Source organism: Chenopodium quinoa, unplaced genomic scaffold (genome assembly GCF_001683475.1).
Source record: "Chenopodium quinoa cultivar QQ74 unplaced genomic scaffold, ASM168347v1, whole genome shotgun sequence".
NCBI classification, from domain to species: Eukaryota; Viridiplantae; Streptophyta; class Magnoliopsida; order Caryophyllales; family Amaranthaceae; genus Chenopodium; species Chenopodium quinoa.
Genome location: NW_018742523.1, coordinates 4,185,893 through 4,211,218, shown reverse-complemented (window position 1 = coordinate 4,211,218; position 25,326 = coordinate 4,185,893). Strand labels below are relative to the sequence as shown.

General features: G+C 35.6%; 2 protein-coding genes and 1 long non-coding RNA gene across 7 annotated transcripts; 1 reads left to right on the top strand and 2 right to left on the bottom strand.

The window, feature by feature from the left end:
* Positions 1-711: 711 nt before the first annotated feature.
* On the bottom strand, positions 712-7,165 carry LOC110720013. The gene is made up of 5 exons (XR_002511243.1): positions 6,354-7,165; positions 5,859-5,952; positions 4,483-4,558; positions 1,320-2,605; positions 712-751 (listed from the first exon to the last, which is right to left on the bottom strand). It is a non-coding gene; the product is annotated as an uncharacterized LOC110720013 (long non-coding RNA).
* LOC110720012 (phytosulfokines-like) lies at positions 2,470-3,162 on the top strand. The gene is made up of 2 exons (XM_021899008.1): positions 2,470-2,632; positions 2,755-3,162. Exons 1-2 carry the CDS (start codon positions 2,513-2,515, stop codon positions 2,887-2,889), a joined length of 255 nt encoding a protein of 84 aa, XP_021754700.1. The 5' UTR covers positions 2,470-2,512; the 3' UTR covers positions 2,890-3,162.
* A 1,965-nt stretch (positions 7,166-9,130) lies between the features above and the next one.
* On the bottom strand, positions 9,131-21,119 carry LOC110720011. Of its 5 annotated transcripts, XR_002511240.1 has the most exons (4): positions 20,795-21,070; positions 17,939-20,301; positions 14,029-14,292; positions 9,131-13,858 (listed from the first exon to the last, which is right to left on the bottom strand). XR_002511240.1 is itself a non-coding variant. In XM_021899007.1 (2 exons), the coding sequence occupies exon 2, from the start codon at positions 19,982-19,984 to the stop codon at positions 18,080-18,082; it is 1,905 nt and encodes a 634-aa protein (XP_021754699.1). In that variant the 5' UTR covers positions 19,985-20,301; positions 20,795-21,071; the 3' UTR covers positions 15,564-18,079. The 5 variants fall into 5 exon arrangements, 1 of the variants encoding a protein (XP_021754699.1); XR_002511242.1 differs by lacking the exon at positions 14,029-14,292 and having other exon boundaries at positions 21,009-21,119; XR_002511238.1 differs by lacking the exon at positions 14,029-14,292 and having other exon boundaries at positions 20,795-21,071.
* Between the last annotated feature and the right edge of the window lie 4,207 nt (positions 21,120-25,326).

The following is a 25,326-nucleotide window of genomic DNA, read 5'->3' as shown; positions in this document are numbered from 1 at the left end:
CAATCATCTCAACCAGTGGGAACTTGTAATTGTTTGTCTTGTATGTTGAATCGATCAAAATCACAGATGGCCAAGACTTGATCATATCAGCACAATTAGGATGCACAACAAATAAATGAGTCACCTCCAATGTCTCTTCATCAGAATTAAACCAGAACAGGTAACCACGTGCTTGTGCCTGGTGTAGAAGCTATTGTATAGGGTTCCTTCCCTCTGACCGTTCAAACCTCAGTTTCTGTCTAACGTTGTAGATGTGTCTTCGGTTTGGCTGGTCTTCAGGAAATTTCTCTAACACAGATGCTAATATTTTAGCAGGCTTCACATGAGCATCACTCATTTCTTTGACAACTAGTTTTGCAACAAGACTTAGGCCGCTTAACTATCGATGACCCACTTCATTTACTATCATCTCATGGTTGTGATACCCCCACTTAGAGTAACCCTTCACTTCCCAACCGTCACGACTTTGGTGTTGTCGAACTTTTACTTTGAACTCACACCCACAACCTTTCCGCTTTGTATTAAACCAAATTGCTATACTGAAATCCCGTTCCTCCCTTTTGCGATAACAGTCGCATCTCAAAATGCAATCCATTCTACCATCCCGTTGAGATTTATGAGTTGCTACTACTAAACAAAAACCAAATCTAATTGCAACCTGTTTTGCCCAATCAATCGCTTGTTGAGCATCTTCGAAGGGACCATCATGTACAAAAATCCCACTGTAATCATTTCCATCTCCACCATAATTCTGCAACAATGGCATATTATTTTTGAATACATATAATTATATAAAGATTAAATTAATAAATTTAAACAAAATTAACACATAAGTAATTTCTAAATTTTTTATTTGTAAATTTCATTTCTATATTTAACGCATAATACATTTAATTTCTAAATTTACACAAAATTAACACATAATTATTTGTAAAAGTATTCATATACATATAAAATTAAAATATAATTTTTTTTTTTTGGAAATTATTAACACATATTTAACTTACACATACAAAATTAAAACATAATTTTGTTTTTTTATGAAATTATTAACACATATTTAAAACATAAATTTACACATACAAAATTAAAACATAATTTTTTATTTTTATTTTAAAAATCATTAACACATATTTAATTTCAAATTTATCAAAAAAAAAAACTTTAAATAAAATTCAAAAAAAAAATGACGAAATGATGGCCGGCGTTTGGCTTGACTGCCGCCACCGTGGCGGTGGCGTCTGGCCGAGACACCGCCACGGTGGCGGCGGTCAGGCCAAACGTCGGCCAGCGTTTCGTCATTTTTTACCTCAACATACCTCGTTTTCCGACGACGATGACGGCTCTCCGGCGCCCCACGACGATCCAGTCCTGCTCCACATTTTTCGTGAGAGAGAATTTCGTTTTGGCTACAAATTAGAAAAAGGGTAAAAGCGTCAAAATAAAAAAATGATTGTGGGCTTTATGTAGAGATATGTGGGCGATGATTAGCAGTTGACTTTCTTACGGTGAGTACTTAAAATTTAAACTCAGATGCCCCTACATAAAATTTGGTTCCCAATTTTTGTCTCCAACTTTTTAAAGTCACATACTCACATAACCACAGGCCTCTAATTTAAGAAATTGATTTTCACTTTCTCTCTGCTACTTTTAATAACATATCTCTAACTATAATAATCACCCATTAAGAAATTTTGCCTAAGAGAACAAGCCAAGATAATTATTGCAAATAATATGTAACGGATGTAGTAGATATGTTTGTGTAGGTATGAAAGAGATGTTTGTGTAGGTATGAAAGAGATGTTAATTATGCTCCACATTAGTCCCCAAGCACCATTTTTCTTGCATGGAAAATTGAGCAACAAGCCTTGATTACTCCATTGTCTTCTTTAATCTCCTCCATAAAATTCCAGAGTAAGAAAACATAAGAGATGACCCACTTAGAATGGTATTTTGTAGGCATTGTAGAATTTTAGTTATAGCATCCTATTTTCGAGCAACTCACATGACTCAAATCTTAGCCTTTTGGACAACAAAAAAAGAAAGTCGGTTGTTTGATACCGGAAAAACCACCAAACCTTGGGTCACAAATGATATTGACGCGAGCAAAGCAAAAAAAATTCACATCTTCCAAAAAAAAAAAAAATAAATAAATTCAATTTTCCAGAATATTAAGATCAAATTCGTCAATTCAGGAAGCATATATGAACAAAAGGTGTTCACACATTTCACGAGAATCATATCTTACCTATTGGCTTTTCATGATACATTCTTATTTCAGCATATTTTAAATTTTAAGGTCTAATCTAAGGACATACGTACGATTCTCACGCAGCCTAGTTTTGAATGTTTGGTAATGTTATTTTACGACGTCTTCTTACTGGGGCCTAGACACACCAAACAGTACCCTGTCTACTGAATCTTATTCCTTTGATTATATATACCACACCCAAGTATGATATACCAGTAACCTCATTAAGCTATACGCTAGCTAAGTGCAAACAATACAACAATGTCCAAAGTGGTCAGCTTTTGTATCACCTTCATCCTCCTCACCTTCATGCTAAGCTTTACTGCAGCTCGACTCGGGCATACTGACCAAGTACTGCAAAACCAACACAGAGTAAACATGGTATTACATCAGTTTCTATCTTTCTCCTTCCAATAACCCCTCAACAAAATTGAAGTAAATTGCGCATATGAGGTAAAATTGTCTGAAGTCATGATATTTATTGGTTTTTGGTTGCATGACAGGACACAAGTAAAGCTGAAATCAGAGACGAAATCAATTGTGAGATGCTGGAGAAAGATGAATGCTTGTTCAGGAGGTCTCTGGCGGCGCACCTTGATTATATCTACACACAGGAGCAGCCACCAGAAACTCCATGATGACCATAAAGTACCATTCCTTGAAACCATAAGCAGCTAATCTGTGACAATAAGAAGAATTTTTGTAATATAACTCTCCCTTCCCCACTGTTCCTTTAGGTATATGAGATGGTTGTATACTTGCATATATACTCTATTAATCTGAATCTCATATGTGGTAACACCAGTAGGAGTTGAGAAAGGTATGAAAGAGTGAGCTAGCAACTCAAATACAACTATAGTTATGTTTGGTTTGAAAGACTCCTATGGAATTAGATTATATTTTTCATGGAACTTAATACATATTAATATTGAACCCCCCCCCCCCCCCCCCGCCCTCTCCTCCCAATCCCTATTTTATGCCCCATTGTATTTTTATCTATATACTATAATTAAGAAATAATATAATTAAGTGGGATCCTATTTGATTCATTATAAATATAAAATTTATATAATTTTTAAATGTATAGAATGGGAGGTTTATTTTAAAATATATATTGAAGACCGTGAAAAGTCAAATAGGAGAAACAAGTAGGAACGGAGGTATTAAACCTAAGTTATGTTTGGTTCAATAAAATCATTTAAATTAAATTTATCTTTCATGGAACATACTCCCTTTGTTCCACATTTATTCTTATCACTTTGATTTATTCAATTTTAACTCTACTGTGTTACACATTTAGTCATTTACACCTTTCCAAACACACTCTTTTACTTTATTTAACATTTAGTCTTTTTCTTACACCTTTTATACTCTCTTACTATATTATTTTAATTTTACAGCTACTTACATTTTTCAAATTTTTCGTAAATAACATCTAAAACAATCGGATAGAATATAGAAGTATGGAGGGAGTATATTTTTAATCTCAAACTTCATAATCAAGAATAAACGGAAAAGAGAAAAAGAGGGCGGAGAATGTGGCGTTCTTTCTTTGACACCGGAAAACATATACCACATTTAAGTTGGGAATGTAATATTCAGCCTAAATATATAATATCCACCCATTTAGAAACATGACCAAAAAAAAAAACCTAGAAAAGAAATAAACTTACAACCAAGCAATTATACAACGAAAGGTTCAAATCCCAAGAGAAACGTGCTTATGGCATTTGTGTAAAAATATGGTTCAAATTAAAGAGTTAGTCAATGGCTGATTTCACTTAGTTAATAGAATGTCTCCTAATTAAATCTAGTAGCAGTAAGATAGTTGTGTTTAGTGGTATGTTAAGTCTTCCTTATTTTATGATTGCTTAGTCACATCAGTTAATTTTAGTTAGAGGAAGTGCAGGCACTAAGAGGTAGCATGTAGTAAGCTATGTACAACACTACTCCACTTTAGTTGCTTAGTTACTTTCCTATAGGAACTTTGGTGTAACTTGTATCCTATTTAAAGGCATTTTCCATTAGTTCATTTCAAAGAGAGGCAGCACTAGTATTTTTCCAATGCTTATTTCCTTTTATGCTATGCTTCTTATTATAACAATTTGCACAAGTGGCACAATGATGTAAGGGAAATGTACAAGCACTTCATGAGTTCATGCTATGTGTAATAACAACGAAAGTTAGAATACTAAATGATGCATCACTGGAAGAGAAATGAGTACAATTACCGAATTAAGCACACAACAGCAACAGACAAGATACCTCTTCATCCCACATTTAGCTTCCCACGTATTATTTTCAAATCTGGAAACAAATTAACCATTAGTAATTCTAATTATGCATTGACTAAAATTACTAGAAGGTAAAAAATTACAAATAAAAAGAACCTAACAAGACCTCAGTTGATAACATATACAAGTAATTCATGGTCATAATATATGAACTTTGAGCTTGTAAAGACAAGTGATAAGTTAGATGTGGTGAGGAAGGAATAGCTTACAAGCTCGCCTCCCATACTTAAGGCTTTTAGAGAGGAGCTTATCAGCCAATTTTTTTTAATTTTTTCCATACAATCCCTCATGAGAAGAGACAAAGTGACAAAGGGACATAAAGCCTCTATGTCAAATTTTTAAGTCAAAAACAAATGTTCATGGACTGTTTTGGATCAATGGTACTCTATCTGTTTCATTATAATCATCACACCAATTTTTGCACAGATTTGTATGAAATAAGTTGTTGTGGGCTAATCTTTTATATTTAAATAGAAAGTAGATGTGACGAGGATATTGGACAAATCTTTTTATTTTTGTTTATTTAATTGGATGAGAGAGGTTATGGGACCTTCATTTTTTATGGTAGAAAAAGAGAGAGAACACAAAACATTAGTAGGCACACAGAGGAAGTAGGCCCATCAAATTGGGATAAACATAAAAGGAAAGTGTGCGATTAAATTGGGACAAAGATTAAGTGTCATGATTAAAAACTCACAAATTAAATTATACCATGGTCCCTATAAATCCCTATATTCTCTTTGCTTTTTCCATTTTAAGTTATCCTTCAACTTTGCTTATTTAACCCACTATTCTAGATCTAGTATCCAAATTACTTTTAGTCCTTTCCAACAAAATAGCACAAAATACCATAAATTTCAAGAATGTAAATGTGTTCATAATTTTGGTAACCAACTATAAATACGTAGTTCTCAGTTACTTGTCAACAGAAGAATATATTTTCCACCCAATAAAACAAAGAGGCACAGGTCTGTTTTTTTTTTTTTTTTTTTTTTAACCTACAATATAGCACAAACCCTTTTAAAATATTATTTTCAACTTTCAAACACTCGATGCACCCTGCACCAAGAAGTAAAAAGGTAGCTTTTTTGACATGCCAAATACAAGCCAAGTTAAAAGTATCAGAGATGACTATTAGCACTATATGAGCCACAAACTAAAGATCATTGAACATTCATCACAATATTAACCTTTTCATAAGCTCTAGATGCTAGATCTAAGATTTCATCCTATATTATCATTCAAAATAAAGTACACTTGCAAAGGCAGCAGCGTAATGTTAAAAGCATACAGTTTAAGAACGTTTGTAATACCTTGATTTGTTTACTCATACACATCTCTGGATAATGATGTCAACTAGTCAATTGATTGAGATGAATGCATCCACCAGCTTCCGATCAAAGACATCTTCACAGGAACACATCACATTATCTATGCAAGAAATACCATCTTACCACAAACACCATCATAGATGGGCCTTACGAGTTCTAAATAGAAGTACTTTCACATTAGCATATTCCACGGTCAACCAGCAGCAATCAAGAGTGTGCAAACTCTTAATTCTAAGGAAGTAGCACATTACACACACAAATCACCTATCATTATGCACAACTTGATAAAAAAATAAAAGATCAAGGATACAGCAAATCAATTATAAACCTAATCGACAAACAAGATTGTGACCACATCGCTAACGATCAATCAATGTCCTCAAATAATAATTGCATTTATCCTCGAACCATTCAAATTCGTTCTGAACTAATCTTATTCTATGCAACCAAATCAAGTATAAAAGAGTCATAGATTACCATTCTCACCAAACGTGCACCAAATTGCAATTCCATCATAGATTACCATTCTTTACCACATCGGCTCCGATGGAATTATCTTGCTTTGCACCTTGCACAAAAAGTTAGAAGACAACACACTCCAAACACAAGTGGTTAGGATAAGCAAAAGGAATAGAAATCATTACATACAAGGGTCTCAAAGAGTCCAAAGTTAGCTAAAAGGAACTAACGCTATAAAGCTAACCAAAAATACAAACTAAGGAAAGCGATTTGGATTTTCATAAGATGGGAGCAAGAAGAAACCAACATCAAACATCAACAAATATTTTGATCAAAAGAGAGAGAAGAGCAATCAAACAGCATCAACGAGCCCCAATTGGCAAAGGACACCCCAAAAGCAAATCCCCCTCCCCCCCCCCCCCCAAAGGGGAAACCATCCTTGGTGAACAAAGGACTATTAAAGGGAGGAATAGGACTTTTTTTTCGGTGACTAATTTATTTTCAAGGTTTAGATTTCCTTTTTTGTGTTCTTTTGCATTTTTGGTTGAATTTTCCCCTTTTGCTAGTCATTATGAACTCAATACAAATCTTATGTCCCTTATGCTTTATTTTAAACCTTAATTATTGTGAAGTTGTATGGTCACAAAAGTTTGTGTTGATACTTTGGTTAGGATAATTGAAAAGGTTTTGGTTGAAATGGGAAGTAGAGTTGTGTTTGTTAATAGATAATTAATAAAAGCAAGTGCAATATCAAGAAAAAGTCGTCCAAATTTTAAAAAGGCAAGGACAAACAAGGTAAGCTGAACTTATTTTTACTGAGATGGATTGCTAAATATAAATTATATTTACTGATTGAAATTAATTTTACTAAACTGAAATTATATTTGCTAAACTGAAATTATTTTTACTGATTTTCTATTATAGTTACTGATTTTTACTAAAGTGAAATTATTTTTACTGAATTAAACGTTTTTTTTACTGAAATGAAATTTTTTTACTAAACTGGACTTATTTTTACTGAACTGCTTTTTTTTTTTTTTTTTTTTTTGAGGTGAAATGAACGGGGTCTGAAAATGAATGAATGAAAAGAAAAATAATGAGAAAAAGTGAAAATCGAAAAGAAAACAAAAATATAATTTCAAAAGTGGTCTCCGAAAAGTAGGTTGAAGAAAATCGATTTCCCTAAATTTATGGTATTTTTGAGGATTGGCATAGAGTTTGTTGTTGAGTTTAAGGCTTGATCACCCTTGTGCTTTACAATTAGTCTTAACACAAATTTCCCAAATTTTTCCACACCTTTACCCCCTAGCGCACGTTAAATGATTGGTTGAGAAAGCATATGGAGAGAGCATGTCTTGATGATATATCGGGTTCCCCTGTTTTTGTTATTTTAACTTTGAGAAATGATGGATTTGGATCTAGTTGAGAGAACGCGGTATGAATGGTTGGGATGCAGACGGAGTGGAGCTTGATAGAGTTCTCTATGCTTACCATCGTTTATCCTTCAATCAACCCTTGGCATCCGCTTGCATGCTCACTCTTTTTTGCTTAGTAAGTTTGTTATCCATCTTGTCTTCCTAAAAAAGTGCCTCTTGGTTATGATTTGTGTTGTTTTTGTTTACTTTCTTCATCTTCTTTTCTCCTTGCTTTTGGTTTGTCTTGAACATGCTACGTAAGAGTTGTGGGTAAAACTCTTTGGAAACCCTTACAATAGCATACTTGTCCTCTAGAGCATTCTATGGGATTTAAGTCGCTTATTGTTTATGCTAAAAACAATTGTGATTCCTACTTTTAATGGGATGGGATAGAATATATGAGCGGGAGAAAATCTAAGGCAAACCCCGACTTTTAACTTTAAGTCATTTTCCTTTTCCGAATGAAAGGGGCCAAATTGTCCAAACCCCTTTCTTTTGTATCTTAGTTAGGGTTACATCTAACGAGAATAATATTCTACCACCAGCAATTCATTGATTTGCAAACCGACCCACTTACTATCTATTATTTGATTGACTAATCCTTTATATGGAAATGGGTTAAGGGTCAAATGTTTAGGTAATTCCTCATGGGGGGGTAATCCAGAGAATTTTGAATTAGAGCTCTAAACTATCCATTTACAGAAAAGAAAGTTCCTCGATCTCGTGTTGAAATTGAGAGCAAAAATATTCGATTTTTTATGTATTGAAAGGGTCTATGTATTTGTTATTTTTGAATTCCGCTAGAAAAATTTATTTATCATTACTAACCGAAAAGAAAATGAGAAAGAACTTTGTTGAGATCTATCCTGGGATGAATTTGGCACTGTCGCCAATCTCTAAAACGGGCTATGTAATTTATTAGCAGAGTACGTTAAGGGCAGGCATTTTACTAGAGGTTTCTATTGTAATAATCTCCCTTTGTGCAATTCCTGTTGAAGCATATACTGGGGGTGGGTGCAGGGCGGACGATTTCAAAGCGGACCCCTCTTTCATTAGATAGATAACATCACCAAGATTCGTGATCCGCTGCCGAACTTATTCCAATTCCAAGATCTCGGATCAAATCAATATTGATATACCCGAGATCTTGGAATTGCTCATTCAATGGGCATTCTCAATATTATGCCTTGAAGAGGACTCGAACCTCCACGCTCTTTAGCAAGAGATTTTGAGTCTCGTGTTCTACCATTTCACCACCAAGGCATCTTAAAAGTCATTCGTATTCCATGAATATGATATTTATCTAGTGGGACGTATGGAATATATAACAAAGGTGGAGTAGTGAGTTAGTACACATTTTTGTCTCCTGCCTTTGTTTAATTTTTTTTTTTTCTTTTTTTGTTTCGTTTGTAAGTTAGGGGTGTATAATAAGTGGTTTTTAGGCCACTTTTATAACTCATTAACCCCGTAATTTAGTCCTTTATCTCGCATTATTAACCCCTTTTTTTGTAGTTTGACCTAATCTCTTTACTCTTCACTTGGTAGTACTTTGATTATAATTACATGAATTAAAATGATTTATGCTCGCTTTCCCTCCTATCCTGATCCCTTCCCTATTGCTCATGAGTTTGTATGATTCCTCAAAAAGAATGCTCGGGAACATCATTATTATGATCCGGGAACATCACTTGGAGCCCAAAGTCCTTGGAAATGAAAAAAAAAAATACAAGGAGTAACAGAGGAGAGGAGCAAACGCTATGATCTATGTGCATTTGGCTCTCCAAGTGCTCGAATAGAAGGCCTAAAGCGGCCGCTTTAAAATTAAGAGCGATCACTCTTAAAGATTGCAAAGGAACGACCTAGTGATGTATTTGGTGTTGGTGTATTGCTTCAAAATATTAAGTGGTTATTGTTTCCTATTCCTTAGGTAGTTAGTGGCTTAATCTTAGGAGTCAATTAAATTTGTATACAGTTGATAAGAATTGTTAGTGGTAGTATGTGGAGTATACTTCTCCAATTTTGAGTGGTAGTTTGTTATTAGTGGGCCTTAATATTAGGAAGTTAATTATGCTTAGTGTTAGCCTATTTAAATGATAGAATTTCTTTTGTACTTAAGTTTTTATCACGTAGAATTATGAAGAAGCAATATCAGTTTATTATTTGTTAAGCTTTATCTTTTGCTTTCATTTATCACTTTTTACATCAACATTTGGATTAGCGGGAGCAATTACTCCATTCGAAGGCGCGATCGTGCTGCTATTTGGAGTGGTCGCACCTATGGGTATGAATCACCTTATTTTAAGCTCTTTTGAGCTAATTTTTGGGGGATTATAGGTAGTATATATCATGTAATATGGATTTTATCAAATTTTAAACCAAGATTAGCTTAATTATTAAAAAGAGAAAGTAGATAGAGAGCAAATTTCCGTTGTTAAACCTTCAAAATCTCAAGCGCCAAGTTCTTCATTTGTTTGGTAATTTCTTCTTTCGACCATACCTTTTGCAATAGTAGCATTGAATGCTACTCATGGATTAACGTTGTCCTTCGAATCAACCACGACCATCTCCATCACGAACACAACCACGACTGCCCATACCGCGACCATGACTACGACCACGACCTTTATCATAATGCCGATCATCTGATTTTTGCCCCTTAACTTGAAAGGTTTTCTCCTCAACGTTTTCATTCGTAGACTTATTCATTCTTTCTTCATGAGCCATCAAAGATCTATCAACTCATCAAATGTTTAAGTTGATAAGTCCTTAGACTCTAAAATTGTGGTAATAGCATGCTCATAGTCTTTCATTTTGTGAAGACTTCTTAACACTTTACTCACAATAAGATCATTAGTGATGGTATTTGAGCTAATCCAGTTTCAATCCTAAGCCAAAATTAAATTCCTATGTTTAAAAACGTGTGGTAGCTATTGAGTGGTTAGTGGAGGTGTGCATGGCTTAGTAATAGCAGTGGACTATTTTACTTAGTGGAGTAGTCTAGTGGTGGATCAGTTAGTGGGTTAGTTAGAGAGTCCTACTTTCTAGATTTAGTTTGTTAATGTTAAGCTTATATATAGCCTCTCTATTGTACTCATAAAGCATGGAAATTAATTAATGAAGTCTTAATTAGTTGTGTTTCACAATGTTCTCTATCTACAAATTCCATCTTTAAAATCTTTCTAACACATTCGCGCCTGGCCTCCGTTGTAGTTTCACACCTTTGTTTTCTATCTTTATATTGTAATTAATTTCTAAGTTAGCATACAAAGCAGCGAGATCGCCAATGAGGAGAGATGTTTAGGTTTTAAGCACATATTTCTAGGTCTAGCTGCTTTAGCCTTTTTTCTTCCTTAGTTTATGTAATCTTGAATTAGCAACATTGAAGTTAAACAATTTGAAGTGAAATTTTAGAATTTAAAGCTCTTAGTAATCTTTTTCTCTACTCTATTCTCTTTGTTGTTGACTTTTAATGGATTTAACTTGCTTTCTTGTCATATTAATGAGTGTTTATGGTTGAATTAATCTTAATCAGGGTTGGTTATCTTATTATTTGTAATCTTGATTGTTTTTAATTCATCTATAGGATATCCATGGAAATCAATTATGTTAGAATGTTGCATGAGTTGATTAGTATGATTAATTAGTAGTTTATTAGTTAAGGGTTGGGTGAAAGCTCAACCATACTATGAACCAAGATCATTTGAATATCAAGGAATATGTATGATTGGTTGTGGTTTGTTAAATTGAAAGTTTCTTGTTGGTGTTTATTATGGCTATATGAATGCTTACTTGCTACTTTCTAGCGTAGTCATTTAGAGATGATGCTAGATTGTAGGCTCTTGATTTAGCAATTGAGTTTGGTTGTTGATTGTTGTGTTCATTAGTCTATTCATTGTTGTAGTTTCTTTAGAGTAATAATTTGGTGATGTTTGTGCTTAAACTTGCTTGAAATAGATTCGGGAGATTTAATCGACTACAAATCCCCTTCCTATATTTGAATGCTACTCCATCTTGCTTTTATATGCTTGGCTTAGTTCTTGTTTGTGCATCCTCAAGAGAGGAGAGAGGACATGAACTGTGCATGTATGGCTATATTTGTTCTCCTTTTCGTATAATCAGTAGTTTAGCTATGTTGGTCTATAGATGAAGCCTAAGTGCAATATTTTGCACCCATGAATTTTCTGACAAGTGGAAGATAGGCATTCAAGAGGAATGCAAAATATTATGCCTAAGGATTAACTCTGAAATTTAAATCCAACCCAGCCAAAACACATCCAGTATTAAAACCTCACAGACGTTACAGTCATTAAACATGAGAAGGGCAAGGAAGAGCTATCTAAAGCAATCATACGGAGTACAAATTAAGCAACCACTATTTTTTGTTGGTGTACATATTTCAAACCAAAATGTTAATGACATCTTACCACTCCAATACAACAATTTCTAAAAATAATCAAATGGTGCAACTGGATAAAGGATTTCAGGTATATATATAAATTATTTAACTTACACAATACATAAACCATCAGAAATTCTGGAATTGACTAAACTTAGTGTTGGGATGCCCATTGAATTGCATATATAGAATCATTCCTTGTCCTAATAATCATCTACAAAGGCCCATAAGTAGAGAATTTCAACTGAAAACTCGTACAGCCAGACCTACCTAGCTGCTTTTCTAATTTCCCCTTTCTATCATATCTCCTCTTGTGAATTCATCAGTCACCACCAGGTGAACAACAGACAAGTAGCAGCCAATACAGCAGCAAGCTCGTTCTCCTCCTTTTCCTGTGACTCTTTTATCTCCTTATTTCATCTCACTAAAATACTTTGCCTTCACCTCTATCTTTCTAGGCCTAGCTAATACCAACAATTAATGGTAATTACCTATAATGTCTACTCACCATCACCTAATTGCTTGTCGAAGAAAAATATGGTAATTACCTCTAATATCTACTCACCGTCACCAAATGCAAACTGCTTGTCGAAGAAAATTTTCTCTTCTCCACCCTCAAGACACAAGAAATTATATAAATGAGTGCTTTCTGGAAGTAATATTATTTTCACTGCAATTTCCATTCTGTCTAGTGCAATAATTAATTATTTCAATCAATTCTTCCAGGAAATAGATTATTCACCTACTTTATTGAGACATTAGATTTTTTTGAATTTGTAAATTTTTGGAGGGAAATAATGCTGAACTATTCTTCACTAACAAATTTTCAAAACCCACCTCTATGAAATTTGAATTAAATATAAGTTGTAATTAATTTCTTTCCATTGTGAGTTAAACTCATTTGTATAAATGACATGCTCTGTAATTTGCAAATTAAATTAATTGTTATGATTCACTTTTGTATATCATTTGGAATTTTAGTATCACCAACCATTTAAACATCCTAAACATATATAATATAAATTCCATCTATTTCTAACAGAGAAATAGTATTATGAATGAAATGGGTAACAGAAATGGAAATAAGCAGGCAGCCGGCAACAACTCAATTAAATTTGGACGATTTTGGCAATGTATAGACTTTGAGTACACAGATATTTAATAAGAAAATTATATAGGACAAACAAAGAAAAATCAAACGACATTCAAAAAGGCTTACTATATCTTTTTTAACAGGTCCCCCCCCCCCCCTCTCTCTCTCTCTCTCTCTCTCTCTCTCTCTCTCTCTCTCTCTCTCTCTCATCCCAGGAAGCTATAGCTGCATGCATCAAACATCTCCAACAAACCAGTAAGATAACAATGCTTGAGATTAAAACCGTTTGAATGGCTAGTGAATAAAAGCACAAGTGATAGACTAATCCATGTAGCCTAGGTGCATTTGAAATGAGCTATGGAAGAAAATATCAATTTAAATTTAATAAAAATATCGTAATCTAGCCAGACAGCCAAGTTAGCACATAGGCAAGTCAATGAGAAAATTACTGCAGAAAATGCACAAGATTAAACCTTAACAAAGTATCCTAATGGCAAAAAACACAAATAAATTACCTTTGTTTGTCTTTTCTGGTCAGTAACTGCCATGGGGAAAATGCATAGACCTTGTAGTCCCTCTGATTTCAGGTAAATGGCCTTTCAATTGATAGTAATCCAACCTGTCATGAAAGTCAAATAGTAAAGCATCAATAAACGAGACAAAATAGAAGAGCCTTTAATCATACCAAAGTAATAAATCAGAAATGCTCAATTTAATGGAGACGAAAATAGAAGAGATATGCATAGTTATCCGTTACAACCTCAGAAAACATCAAATGACAAAGAATACCTTTCAATCACCCAGCAAAAGACATTAAGCATCAACATTTCAGCCAAAGGAAAAATTCAAAAGAAACCAAAACAAAATTGCAGCAAAGCTCAACTGGTTCATCTCTAAAGCAGTAGTAATAAGGCAGATATTTTGGTTGTACAGTTTCCTGTATAGCAGATTGATGTCCTATTCTTTGATTTTCCTCTTCTCATTAAATTTCTTGAGACCTTGCTTTTTCTGCCCCTACTCCATTACCACTGGCTCCGCCCTATTACTCCTGCCCTACAAGCCAGAGCGTTAACAAACATTATATAGCAGTAGTTAACTATGGAGGGCGTTGGTAGAAGGCATGGGGAAATACAAGAAATTTACAATTTCTAGGAGCTCAGACCCTTATTCTAGAATTACTAAGAGCATTGTAAACATTAAAAATTTTAGGGGGGTAAAAAGCAATCTGCAAACACCAACTTCCAGCTTATGGTAGATGTTGACCAGGCATGGCTAAATATCCACCAAAACAGCAAATATTCATTTCAGAATTCAAAGACACATAAAAACTTGCCATTCCTCTGACGATGAAATCATCAAATTCATCAGCTTAATAACACTAGAATCAAGGTTTATCATCCGAACTCCAAATACCCATTGCAACTTCACGATTAACTAATGATATCCACAGGACACACAAATATTGTTAAAATACAACAATAGAAACCTTATAATGACTTGGTGTTGAAAATAAAATTAGAAGGGATTACTCAACTGCGTCTAATGACTGAACATAATTCCTTAATGCATTGTTCAAGAGGATCACACCATCACTTCAAGTGTTCTTCCAACTTAGTTGTTTAATTTGTCTGACTGAAAATATCATTTTTTTTTTTTGAGGAAAAATATCATATTATTTACAACATAGTAAGAGCTTGAAATATGGAAGAAGCATAATGAAGCCCCTCAAATGATAATTAATTGGAATAACATTAAAAAAAAGAATTTAAATAAGATTTAAGATAATTTGGAAAAGAAAGCTGGCATTTCCACAATCAAATGGTCAATATTAAATGAAAATACAACTTGACTGACCCATCTACAATAGGTGGGTAGCAATTTCAAAAAATAAATAAATAAAATAAAAAACCTTGACTGATCATCCCCAAACAAGCCCAGGCAATATATGATGAGCAATAGAACACAGAAGATACTTGTCACAATCATCTTTAAAGAACAACAGCAGGGCAAAGTTCTGTTTTTTTTTTTGTCTATAGGGCACTTGCAGAAAGATTGTTCAGTTTACAGCAAGTAGATATTTGCCTTTCATGTACTGTTTTATTGAACATAAGAACCCTTTTTCCTGGTTTACAGCTCAAGAGCCAGAAGAGGAAACAGAAGCAATTCTTAGCAATTCTTAGTTTGAACTGGGGAATTGGGAGTTGAAGCCCATGACTCATTGTATGAGGAGAAGACGATTGAATCACCATAACTCACTTCGACTTATAGGGTAAAAATAAAGCAGCACAAACGTCTGTTACCTCAATTCCTAAACAATAATCTGATAGTAGTATAGAAAAACAATTAATCAATTCGAATGAAGAATTGTTACTGGAGTTGAGAAAAAATACAAGAAAACATCTGCCAATACTAATTTCAAGAGAGCAATGTTTAAAAATAAATAAATAAATAAAACCTTGCGGCGCACTGAAGTGATAGGGATCCTTTCACACCTTAGTTGCGCCGCATTGAAGTGAGATGCACAACTTAAAATTAAATTTTTTGAATAAACAGTTGTTCGTCTTAATGCACTTTAGTAAGCCACTTTGAAATTGTGCAGCCTCAGCCAAAGGCGCTTGGCCCTATAGGAGCCATAGCGCAACTTTTATACACAAGGAGAGAGCATGGCAGGATTTGCTCGGCCATTAACATCTTGGCGACACCACCACCCCTCCCAACCTAAGAGGGAAGCAGCAAAAAGGGAGGGATCATCAAATAAAAGAGTAGATTAATGCCTACTTACTAAAGACAAGATGCTGCAATTTAGCCAATATATGTCTTCCATCCCTATTGAAAGCTTCTAGGTTATTCACGATACATGTAAAATTCAAAGTAGCATACCAATACTATTATTCCTACTGTTCTACTGTGTATAAACTAAAAAATGAATTATGTCAGTGAAGCGTGAAAAGATTGTAAGAAACAAAGGAGGCATTTAGTGGGTTAACAATAAATAAGAGATAGCAATCAAAAAAGTAAATTGAGCAAGAAATTCAGTCCAAAGACATGTGGTAATAGAATATATCAGAATCAAATTGCAGCTAAAGTGCACATATGACAGACTGAACATAGTGGGGAGATACCAGACTGAACATAGAACTGTGGCTCTAGGGTTCCGCCGTTCACATCATTAATGCCAGGTACAAATGCTACATCACCATAAACTAGTCGAGCAAATCAAGCAAACCAAAACATTCGTTTATTATCTCATTTCAGAATTGGGTCTAAAGCAAAAGACAGTCACTACATACTATTCCGCTTTTAAAAGATCAATAGAGGGTGATAATATCAGTCTGCTACATAATTTTGCAATTGAAACTTTAGATACCTTTCTATGGGAGTAGTCTTTCAAATTTTATTTTTTTTTTTTTTTTTTTTTTTTTGAGGAAAAGCTCCAAAGGAGCCCTTAACTTTCATTCAAATTATTACTCAAAAGTTAAACACTATTTAAATGTATTAAAAATTCAACTCAAATTAATTATTTATTCTTCATAGCATAAAACTAAGCAGAAGAAAGAAAGAAGCAAATCTACACAAGGAGTCCCAACAAACACACAAGAAATGCTACCATAAGGATTAACAGGCTTACAGAATAAAACTTCTCCAAAAGTCCATGTGACATCCAATCTTTTATTCTCGGATCATAAAATAATTTGTTTTCAACCATTGTTGTGCTTCTTTAAGATAACTAATTTGCTAAACAAAATAATTTCACTTGCAACCACTACACCAAGCTTATGTGAGTTACTCATCTACAGAACCCAAAAATGCTAACTAGCTTTGTTAAAGTTTTGGCGGGTGATACCCAAAACCTAAGATCAAATCTTGTCTACACCATTGCCCTTATGGCTCTCTCTACAATTCTACATAAATACTTCCTTCGTTTTTTAATACTTGCAGCACACACTTTTTCACGGTACTTAAGAAAAGTGAGTCTCACATGATTTAACACACTTATAATGCGGTTGAAAGATTGTTAGGAATATAATTAAGTGGGCTATGAGCTTAATATAAGGGTAATAATATTGTGACATTTCCATTTAGGGAAGTGTTACAAATTTTAAGAAAACGGAAGAAGTAAATGAATAAATATACAGCCCAAGAAATGAAAGTGAAGAGAGCTACACAGGGGAGGGCCCTCAGCTTTATAAGAGGTAGAAGTGGAAGGCCACTTACTCAAGAAAAAGCAAGTACATAAGTCTATTACCATAAACCACAATATGTTACGCCTAATGCAATAATGCACAATCATTTGATTGGGTTCTGACTCCTGAAAACTGCTTGTCAAATTGTCCTAACCCCTCAAAAATGAAGAAAATGGCATGATAATACAAAAGATAAAATCTTAGGTAGTTGGGCCATATCTATCCTATTTTTATCACTACATTTAACTATGTAAGTCGTGACATATTGAGAAATTTTTATCACAAGTCACTACTATCAGATGATAACTTTTTTCTACATAACAGTTCAGGACAGAGGAATTATGCCTTTTTTCTGTTGTTTCGCCTTTGCACTCTTGAAGACTAGTTTGACAAGCCAGATATGCATATTATAAAAAGCGAACACTGTTTTTGTATACTCAACAAAAAAATAAGTAGATAAAAGAAGCATGTTATCAATTAATGAGAAATTTTGGCGGAAAGAAAGTGGAAAATACCAGTCATCAATACAAACCCCCACCCTTCGTTGGATTATGTATGTACTCCTGATTCTCCAGACAATGGGATGAAGTATCATCAATGAATTCAATACCACTAACAGCTAGGATAATATAAAAAGGAAGTCATAGATTCTCATTCTACTGGATCTTCACTTTTTTAAACCTGTACATCAACGACTCTATAGCTTTCTGAATCTTATTTCCACATGAGTTTCCAATGGATTGTGACACTTGCTGCAAATTTTGGATACCCCGGCCCAAGCTGGCAATGGAAGGGGCTGCAGGGAAAGATTCAGCAGCACATTCAATTCCATCACCATAAACAAGCAATCCCGCACAGCTAACCACACTAAAGCCAAAGGTAGCCCATGGCCTGCTACCAATCGGTTGAACCCGTCGTTTCCTCATTATCTCATAGAACGTAGTTCTCATAGCTGAGAAGCTAGTCTTTTCAGCAGAAGCTATAACACTATGAGTAATGACTCGAATTTTCTCCGCAGAAGCAGCTGCCTTAAGTGCAGTAGATGCTTTAGCACCAGAAGTTGCAAAGCCCGGAGCCACAATTTTTGATGGACCAAGAATTTTGGTTAGTGCATATAAAGTTGCTTTATGTGTTTGTGTAAGGAAAAGTTTTAAAGATGCTGGAACATTAACCATAACAACTTTTACAATAGATGACACAGGGACAACTTTAGAAAGGGAAGATGCCCCCAGAGCCGCAGTAGCACCAGAAGCAACTGCCACTACAGGTTTACCAGACAACAGACGCTTCCTTTTATCATTGATGCTTTCTGCATCAATGTCTTGGCATACGATAAGTTCTTCAACCATATCCTTAACTTCTTCGGGAATTGGAGTGTTCCAAAACTTCCGAAGACCCGTTAAGCAACTAGCATCCACTACTGCTACTACTGTCTTAGACTTCTTTGCCTGACTGCGTAGGGTTTGGGCAAGAAGACAATGGGATTTTTCCTCAATTGATAACTCATTAAAATCAATCTGGCTTGGCATACATTTACCTAATTTATGGAGTGGGAGTCTACCAGCGTTATTCAGAGCAATCCTCAGCCCCTCAACTGCAATTCTGAAGGTATAAACTTCAGACAATAGATCAGCATCAATGCCCTCTCCTTTACCCACATCAAGAAACATTTTCTGTGCATAGGCCAGAGCACGACCTATAGATGGAATGTCAGCAAAAATGTTATGAAGATCCATGAGTAAGGGATAAACCGTTTGGGCAAATGATGGGGGACAATAATTGCATCTGGACTCCATTATACCTGACTCTCCATCCTCAAGAGAGCCAGAAATACCCAAGTTCGTTAATGATTGGGATAAGAATGGACAAACCAATGTGATCATATGCGACTGGACATCACTGTTATACATAAGTCTTCGGGAATTACCAACTAGGGAACCCCAATCTTGAGGAACCAAGCTAGCTGGCTGCAAGGCCAAAGTTTGAAGCATGTTACTGGATTTACTAGTCTCAGTAGAAGGATCAATGTCAGCACTAGCTGTCTTTATCAAAGGAGACTCAATGACCGAGAATGAAGAACCAATTTCCTCTGCCAACCTTTTTGCAACAAAGAAGTGTCCATAGAAGCCAACACCGAATATCTCTTTCAGAACTAAGTTTCCAGCAAGATTTTCATAATTGTCTTTGTTTATTTTGTCCATAAAACACCTCATCAAAACTCTAAAAACTGAAGTTGGAACAAGATCTTCCATACCTTCAACCATTTCATGATCATGAATTTCAGACAATGTATTATGACCAACCAAGGCAACAACTGCATCAGGTCGTACTTCCCTTATTAAATACTCAGCATCTCTAGCTGATCTTTCAGACAAATTTTGTGCAGCAAGAATATATACAATGGCCTCATTTTCTGGCTCACTAATAGCAAAAACAAATTGCTGGGTGTGTTCAGGAAGTGAAAATCTCCTAACCAGACGATCAGATAGTGTCACGTCATCAACTCTGAGGCCCGTAAAAGGCCACAGATTTAGCACAAAGTTTAGCACTGCTGAACCCATATAATTACTATCATCAACTCAATGAATTCCCCCCTAAATTCACATCCCTGCTCAAAATACCAGTAGAGTTGCACAAAAGTTCACCAAATTTCAGTGCCACCACCTCAGTACCCAATATTGACAGAAATTACTATCACAGTTGACAGCACCGAATCAAAACTCCAGGTTTAAACTTTTAAGATTTAACAATCCCAATAAGTAGTGAACAAATGCCAACTCACTATTGCAATGTAATAAGATGATACCTTTAATTCAGTACTGCCCCTCTTGATGCCTCCCACCTCTCTAATTAAGCACGGACGCGATACTGATCTAGCCTGCAGCATTTCCAAATAAAACATACTAAATAAATAAATCATTTGTGTAAAGTCACAAATCATCAATTAATACTGGTCCAGACATCCAGTGTCACCTAGTTGCTACAACCCCCAACAATTGCAATACGAAACATGCGAATTCGCTTTTAGATTAATTTAACTAGGTAGTAAATTCTGTTCACCCATGTTCATACCATGAATTAGGCAGCACTGTAATAGTCTTTTAAGTTCAAAATTTGGCAAATCATTGAAATTCCATTAATCATAATTAAATCAAACATCTTTTGGTAAGCAATCAAACAATTTTGATTCCTAAAAAAAAACTATATCACTCATAAGAATTGATACCAACTGTTGCACCAAATTAAGTTTAAAAATTAAGCCCAAACAATAGATACAATTAAAATCAAGACATCAAAATTAAAAGCTTAAAATTGGGGATGAAATCAGGACAAGGAATATAACAGCCGATCAACGAAATATGAAAAGTTACCTCGAAAAAGCGTTACTCAATTGGTAGATAACAATAATCGGAAATTTTACACTGAAATTCTTTTTGAAGAAGTTTGAAATAGTATAAACTGTTAATTCGGCAATGAAATTTTCGAATTTGTTGCCTAGGGTTTATGCAAATTCACAAAAACAAGAATACTCGAAAAGAAAATTAAAAAGGGAACAGGGGAGAAAAGGGTGGAGGCGTAGAGCACCTGAACAGAGACAGCGTTTGATTTCGCAGTAATCTCTTTCCTCCAAGTTCACTCAACAAAATTAAAAAGATGGCATAAGACATAGTGTTAGAAATTTAAAATCCGACTCCTTTTGATTTATTAGATGCTCTTTTAATGCTTTCTACGGTTTAGTTTATGCTTTTTAGGTCTTAGATCTCATTATTGTGATACTGGTAGTTCAATGTTCACTAAGGATTCTCCATATAAACCATTTAAAGCTCTTTAGAAGGCAGATTAATGAAACTAAGAACCCTTCTACCAAGTGTTGTCTTGCTTTTATGCTTGTTTATTGTTAGACCTTTATACATATTGTGTCTTACTTGCATAATAGCTCCCCTCCACACTAACTTGATGTTATAAGAACTCGTGGTTCGGACCCGCTTGTGCCCGCCTTGATGTATCGGCCGTCACAAGCCCCGACCACCCGCACTCCGTCGCCAAAAGACGTGAGCACTCTTGAGATTTAATTGTCCGCTTGTGTTGCTTTTTGCTCACAAGCCCCTCTTCCACACTCAAGCTAGCGTTCTTGCCGCCAAAAGGCTAGAGCGCGCCACACGTTCCGGTGCTCAAAATCTCGGACCGTGACAGTTGGTATCAGAGCCGAGGTCCAAACCTTGTCGGAAGGAACCGTGTAGGCACCAAGGAGGGCTACACAAAGATGGAATTCATTGAAGAAAGACTCGGTTGGCTCGAGACGAAAGCGGACAAATGGTCCCATATCCAAGTCATTATGCAAGAGCAAGCCGAGCAAATTGTGGAATTGATGGAGGATAGAGATGCGCTCTGCGAGCAATTGAACTTTGTTTAAGGACAAGCAAATGAAGCACTTGAGAAATGTGCTACCTTGATGTCCGCAGTGAGCAGAGACGCTAGTGGTGTTGGTGCGGTAAAGATCAAACCGCCCAAACCTCGTGACTACAGTGGCGCTAGAGATGGAAAAGAAGTTGATAACTTCCTCTTCGACATGGAGCAGTACTTCCGAATATGTTAATTGAGTGACAATCAAAAGGTGGATATTGCCGTCATGTACCTGTCCGAAGATCCTAAGCTTTGGTGGCACACCAAGCATGCTGACATCGAAGCAGGAAGAATAAAAATTGATACATGGGTGGAGTTCAAGAAGGAACTCAAAGAACAATTCTACCCCGACAACACAGACTTTGTTGCTCGGATGAAGTTGCAAGAGTGCCGCCAGAAGGGCTCTCTTCGCGACTATGTGAAGGAATACTCAGCGATAATGTTGGACTTCGTAGACATGAATGAGAAAGATCGAGTGTTCAACTTTGTCAATGGGTTAAAGGAATGGACACGACGAGAGATTTTAAGGTAGAAAATTGACACCCTCGCTGCCGCCATGTGTGCTGCTGAGAGATTGATGGACTACTTAGGCCTTGTTTGGTTCACCTTATTTTTACAGATCTTGTCTGGTTTGATCTGGTCTGATCTGATCTGATCTAATTGTCTAATTTAACCAAACTTTGACCTTAAGTGTACGATAATCTATAAGGAAAAAATTATATCAAGTGGGATCTTGTTAGATTCGTAATAATGTGTAGTTTATTAATATGTAATTTTCACAATTTTTCTCGTTACAAAATTAAGAATATTTAGCGATAAAAAACCGCACATAAAACGATGTTTTGATCTGAACTTATTTTTTCTAATCTGATCTGATCTGAACTTATTTTTTCTGAAATAAGTAAAAATAAGTTGAACTAAACAAGGCCTTAGTCAGGAAGTTCCGTCAATCCGAGAATGATTCAAGTGGGACGTCAACACGCTATGATAGCTCGGCTCCAAGCTCTCCAAAAGATACAGAGGTCGGCTCTCGAGTATCGTCCAACACCGTTGATGGATATCAAAGAAGAAGTAAAGGAGGTGATGTTCAGAGATCCACATCGACCCCCTCCCACAACTCCGCAAACTCCAAGGCCGGCACGTCTTCGGCAAACATAAGGTCGCTGAACTGCATACTTTGTTCAGGCTCATGCAAATGGTGGGAGTGCAAGCACAAAGAAGAGATTGAGAAGCTTCATATGAGATTGTCATCCATGTCCGTACAGGAGGCCCCAAAGGAGAAAGGGAAGAACAAAGAGACAAACAGCAATGAGGAGCCCACATGCAAGATGGACTCCATTTATCGAATGAGTGTTATGGGAATGATAGCACTAGAGGAAGAACCAGAATTCCGATATCTATCGACAATGCGAGTGATGGAGCCAGAGAAGGAGGCAACATCGAAGGAACAAGCTCGCACCAGAGACCCTGAGAAGCGGGAGATGAAGCCCAATGAGCCGACAACATCGAAGAGACACCCTCGCCAAAACAAGAATCAGAAACACTGCTCGAAGCAAGCAGCGACGAGCCTAGAGACACCAAGGAGACACAAAAGAGGAACCTCCCAAGAGAAAGGGAGTATAGTGGTCGAGCAAACAACAGAGATGACATGCAAGGGATCGCAAAAAGAATGGATACCCAAGAGGCACCAGCCACAATCAGAAGCTCACCACCACAATCTCAAGGAAGCATCTCCCCAACAGATGATTGAGGACGCAGCTCTCCACCAGAACCCAACAGATACAACTCCTAGGAGGAAATTCGGAGATGAAGCTCTTAACAAGTTGTTCGAGAAGTGCCAACCCAGAGACAAACTCTTCAGCAACAACGAAGATCCAGATCCAGAGTCGACGAAGATTTAACAAGCCAGTCGCATCAACGACGCACCAGAGACTCAAGATAGATTACGATTTTAAAATTTTGATTATAACTCTTGTAAGTCGACGAGGTCGTTGACAGCTTAAGTGGGGGAGGATGTTAGAATCTGACTCCTTTTGATGTATTATTGTGTTACCGTCAGTTCATTGTTCACTAGCATGTAAACCATTTAAAGCTCTTTAGAGGGCAAATGATTAATGAAATCAAGAAGCCTTCTACCAAGTGTTGCCTTGCTTTTATGCTTGTGTCTTACTTGTGGTTTATAGATATTGTGTCTTACTTTATAGATATTGTGTCTTACTTGCATAATAGCTCCCCTCCACACCAACTTGATGCTATAAGAACTAGTGGTTCGGACCCACTTGTGCCCGCCTTGAAGTATTGGCCGTCACAAGCCCCGACCACCCGCACTCCGTCGCCAAAAGACGTGAGCACTCTTGAGATTTAATTGCCCGCTTGTGTTGCTTTGTGCTCACAAGCTCCTCTTCCGCACTCAGGCTAGCGTTCTTGCCTCCAAAAGGCTAGAGTGTGCCGCACGTTCCGGTGCTCAAAATCCAGGACCGTGGCACATAGGTAGCTCTCGTTTTTTTGAATTGAATTGAACTTAACTAAACTGATATATTAGAGGATGTTTGGTTAGGAATTTTTAGGAGTTTTAGATGCTATAAAATGGTCTTTATATTGTTTGGTTAGGGGTATTAAAAAACATAGTGAGCTTTTTTAAAGAACTTTTAGTGTTTTTTTTGGTTGTTTTACACATTAAAACTTTATAACAACTAATAATTAACTAATAATTATCGCTAAATATCTTTAATATCGTTATGGAAAAAAAAATTATGAAAATTACATATTATTAAATTACACATTATTACGAATCTAACAAAATCCCATTTGATACATTTTTTCTTACAGATTATCGTACACTTAAGGTAAAAGTTTGGTCAAATTAGACTATAAGATCATATTAGATCAGACCAGATCAGATCAGATCAGACCAAAATAGATAAGATCAAATCAGATCATACCAGGACATATAAGTTCAGATAAGCAAAAATAAGGTGAACTAAACAGAGCCTAATTGTCAAATAATGTCTAAATTAAAATTTATTTCTTCCATTTCTTTTTTGAGTGAACCAATGGTTGCCCACAACTGTTGTGGTTATCACTTATTTTATTCATTTCTCTATCCTCCACCTCATCTATAACCACTCTTATACCCATTTTATAATCAATATATCTCAATGGTTAACTACAAATTTTTGGTTATACATTTTCTTTCTTCTGCTTTTACCCAACCCCACCACTTAATCTCTCTCTTAAATCCTATCGTATATAACTAATGTACTTGTTAATAATCAATCAAAACTAATAATTACACATTAACATACATTTAGAGTTGAGAAATTAAGATTTGTGAACCATTGGGCTGTGATGGTTGAAAAGGAGATTGAGTAAGAGTACTTAGATTTGAGAAATTGAGATTTTGTGAACCATAATTTCAACATTGTTGAAAATTTGTATCTAAATATGAGTTGAGATCAATTGGAAGGTTAGAATACTAAGGTTGAAGATTTGGATTATT

Excerpts from the sequence above, each read along its gene's own strand:
- LOC110720012 (XM_021899008.1), top strand. The coding sequence starts at position 2,513 with ATGTCCAAAGTGGTCAGCTTTTGTATCACCTTCATCCTCCTCACCTTC. Across the intron at positions 2,633-2,754 it reads ACCAACACAGAGTAAACATG|GACACAAGTAAAGCTGAAAT; the intron begins GTATTACATCAG and ends GTTGCATGACAG.
- LOC110720011 (XM_021899007.1), bottom strand. The coding sequence starts at position 19,984 with ATGGGTTCAGCAGTGCTAAACTTTGTGCTAAATCTGTGGCCTTTTACG.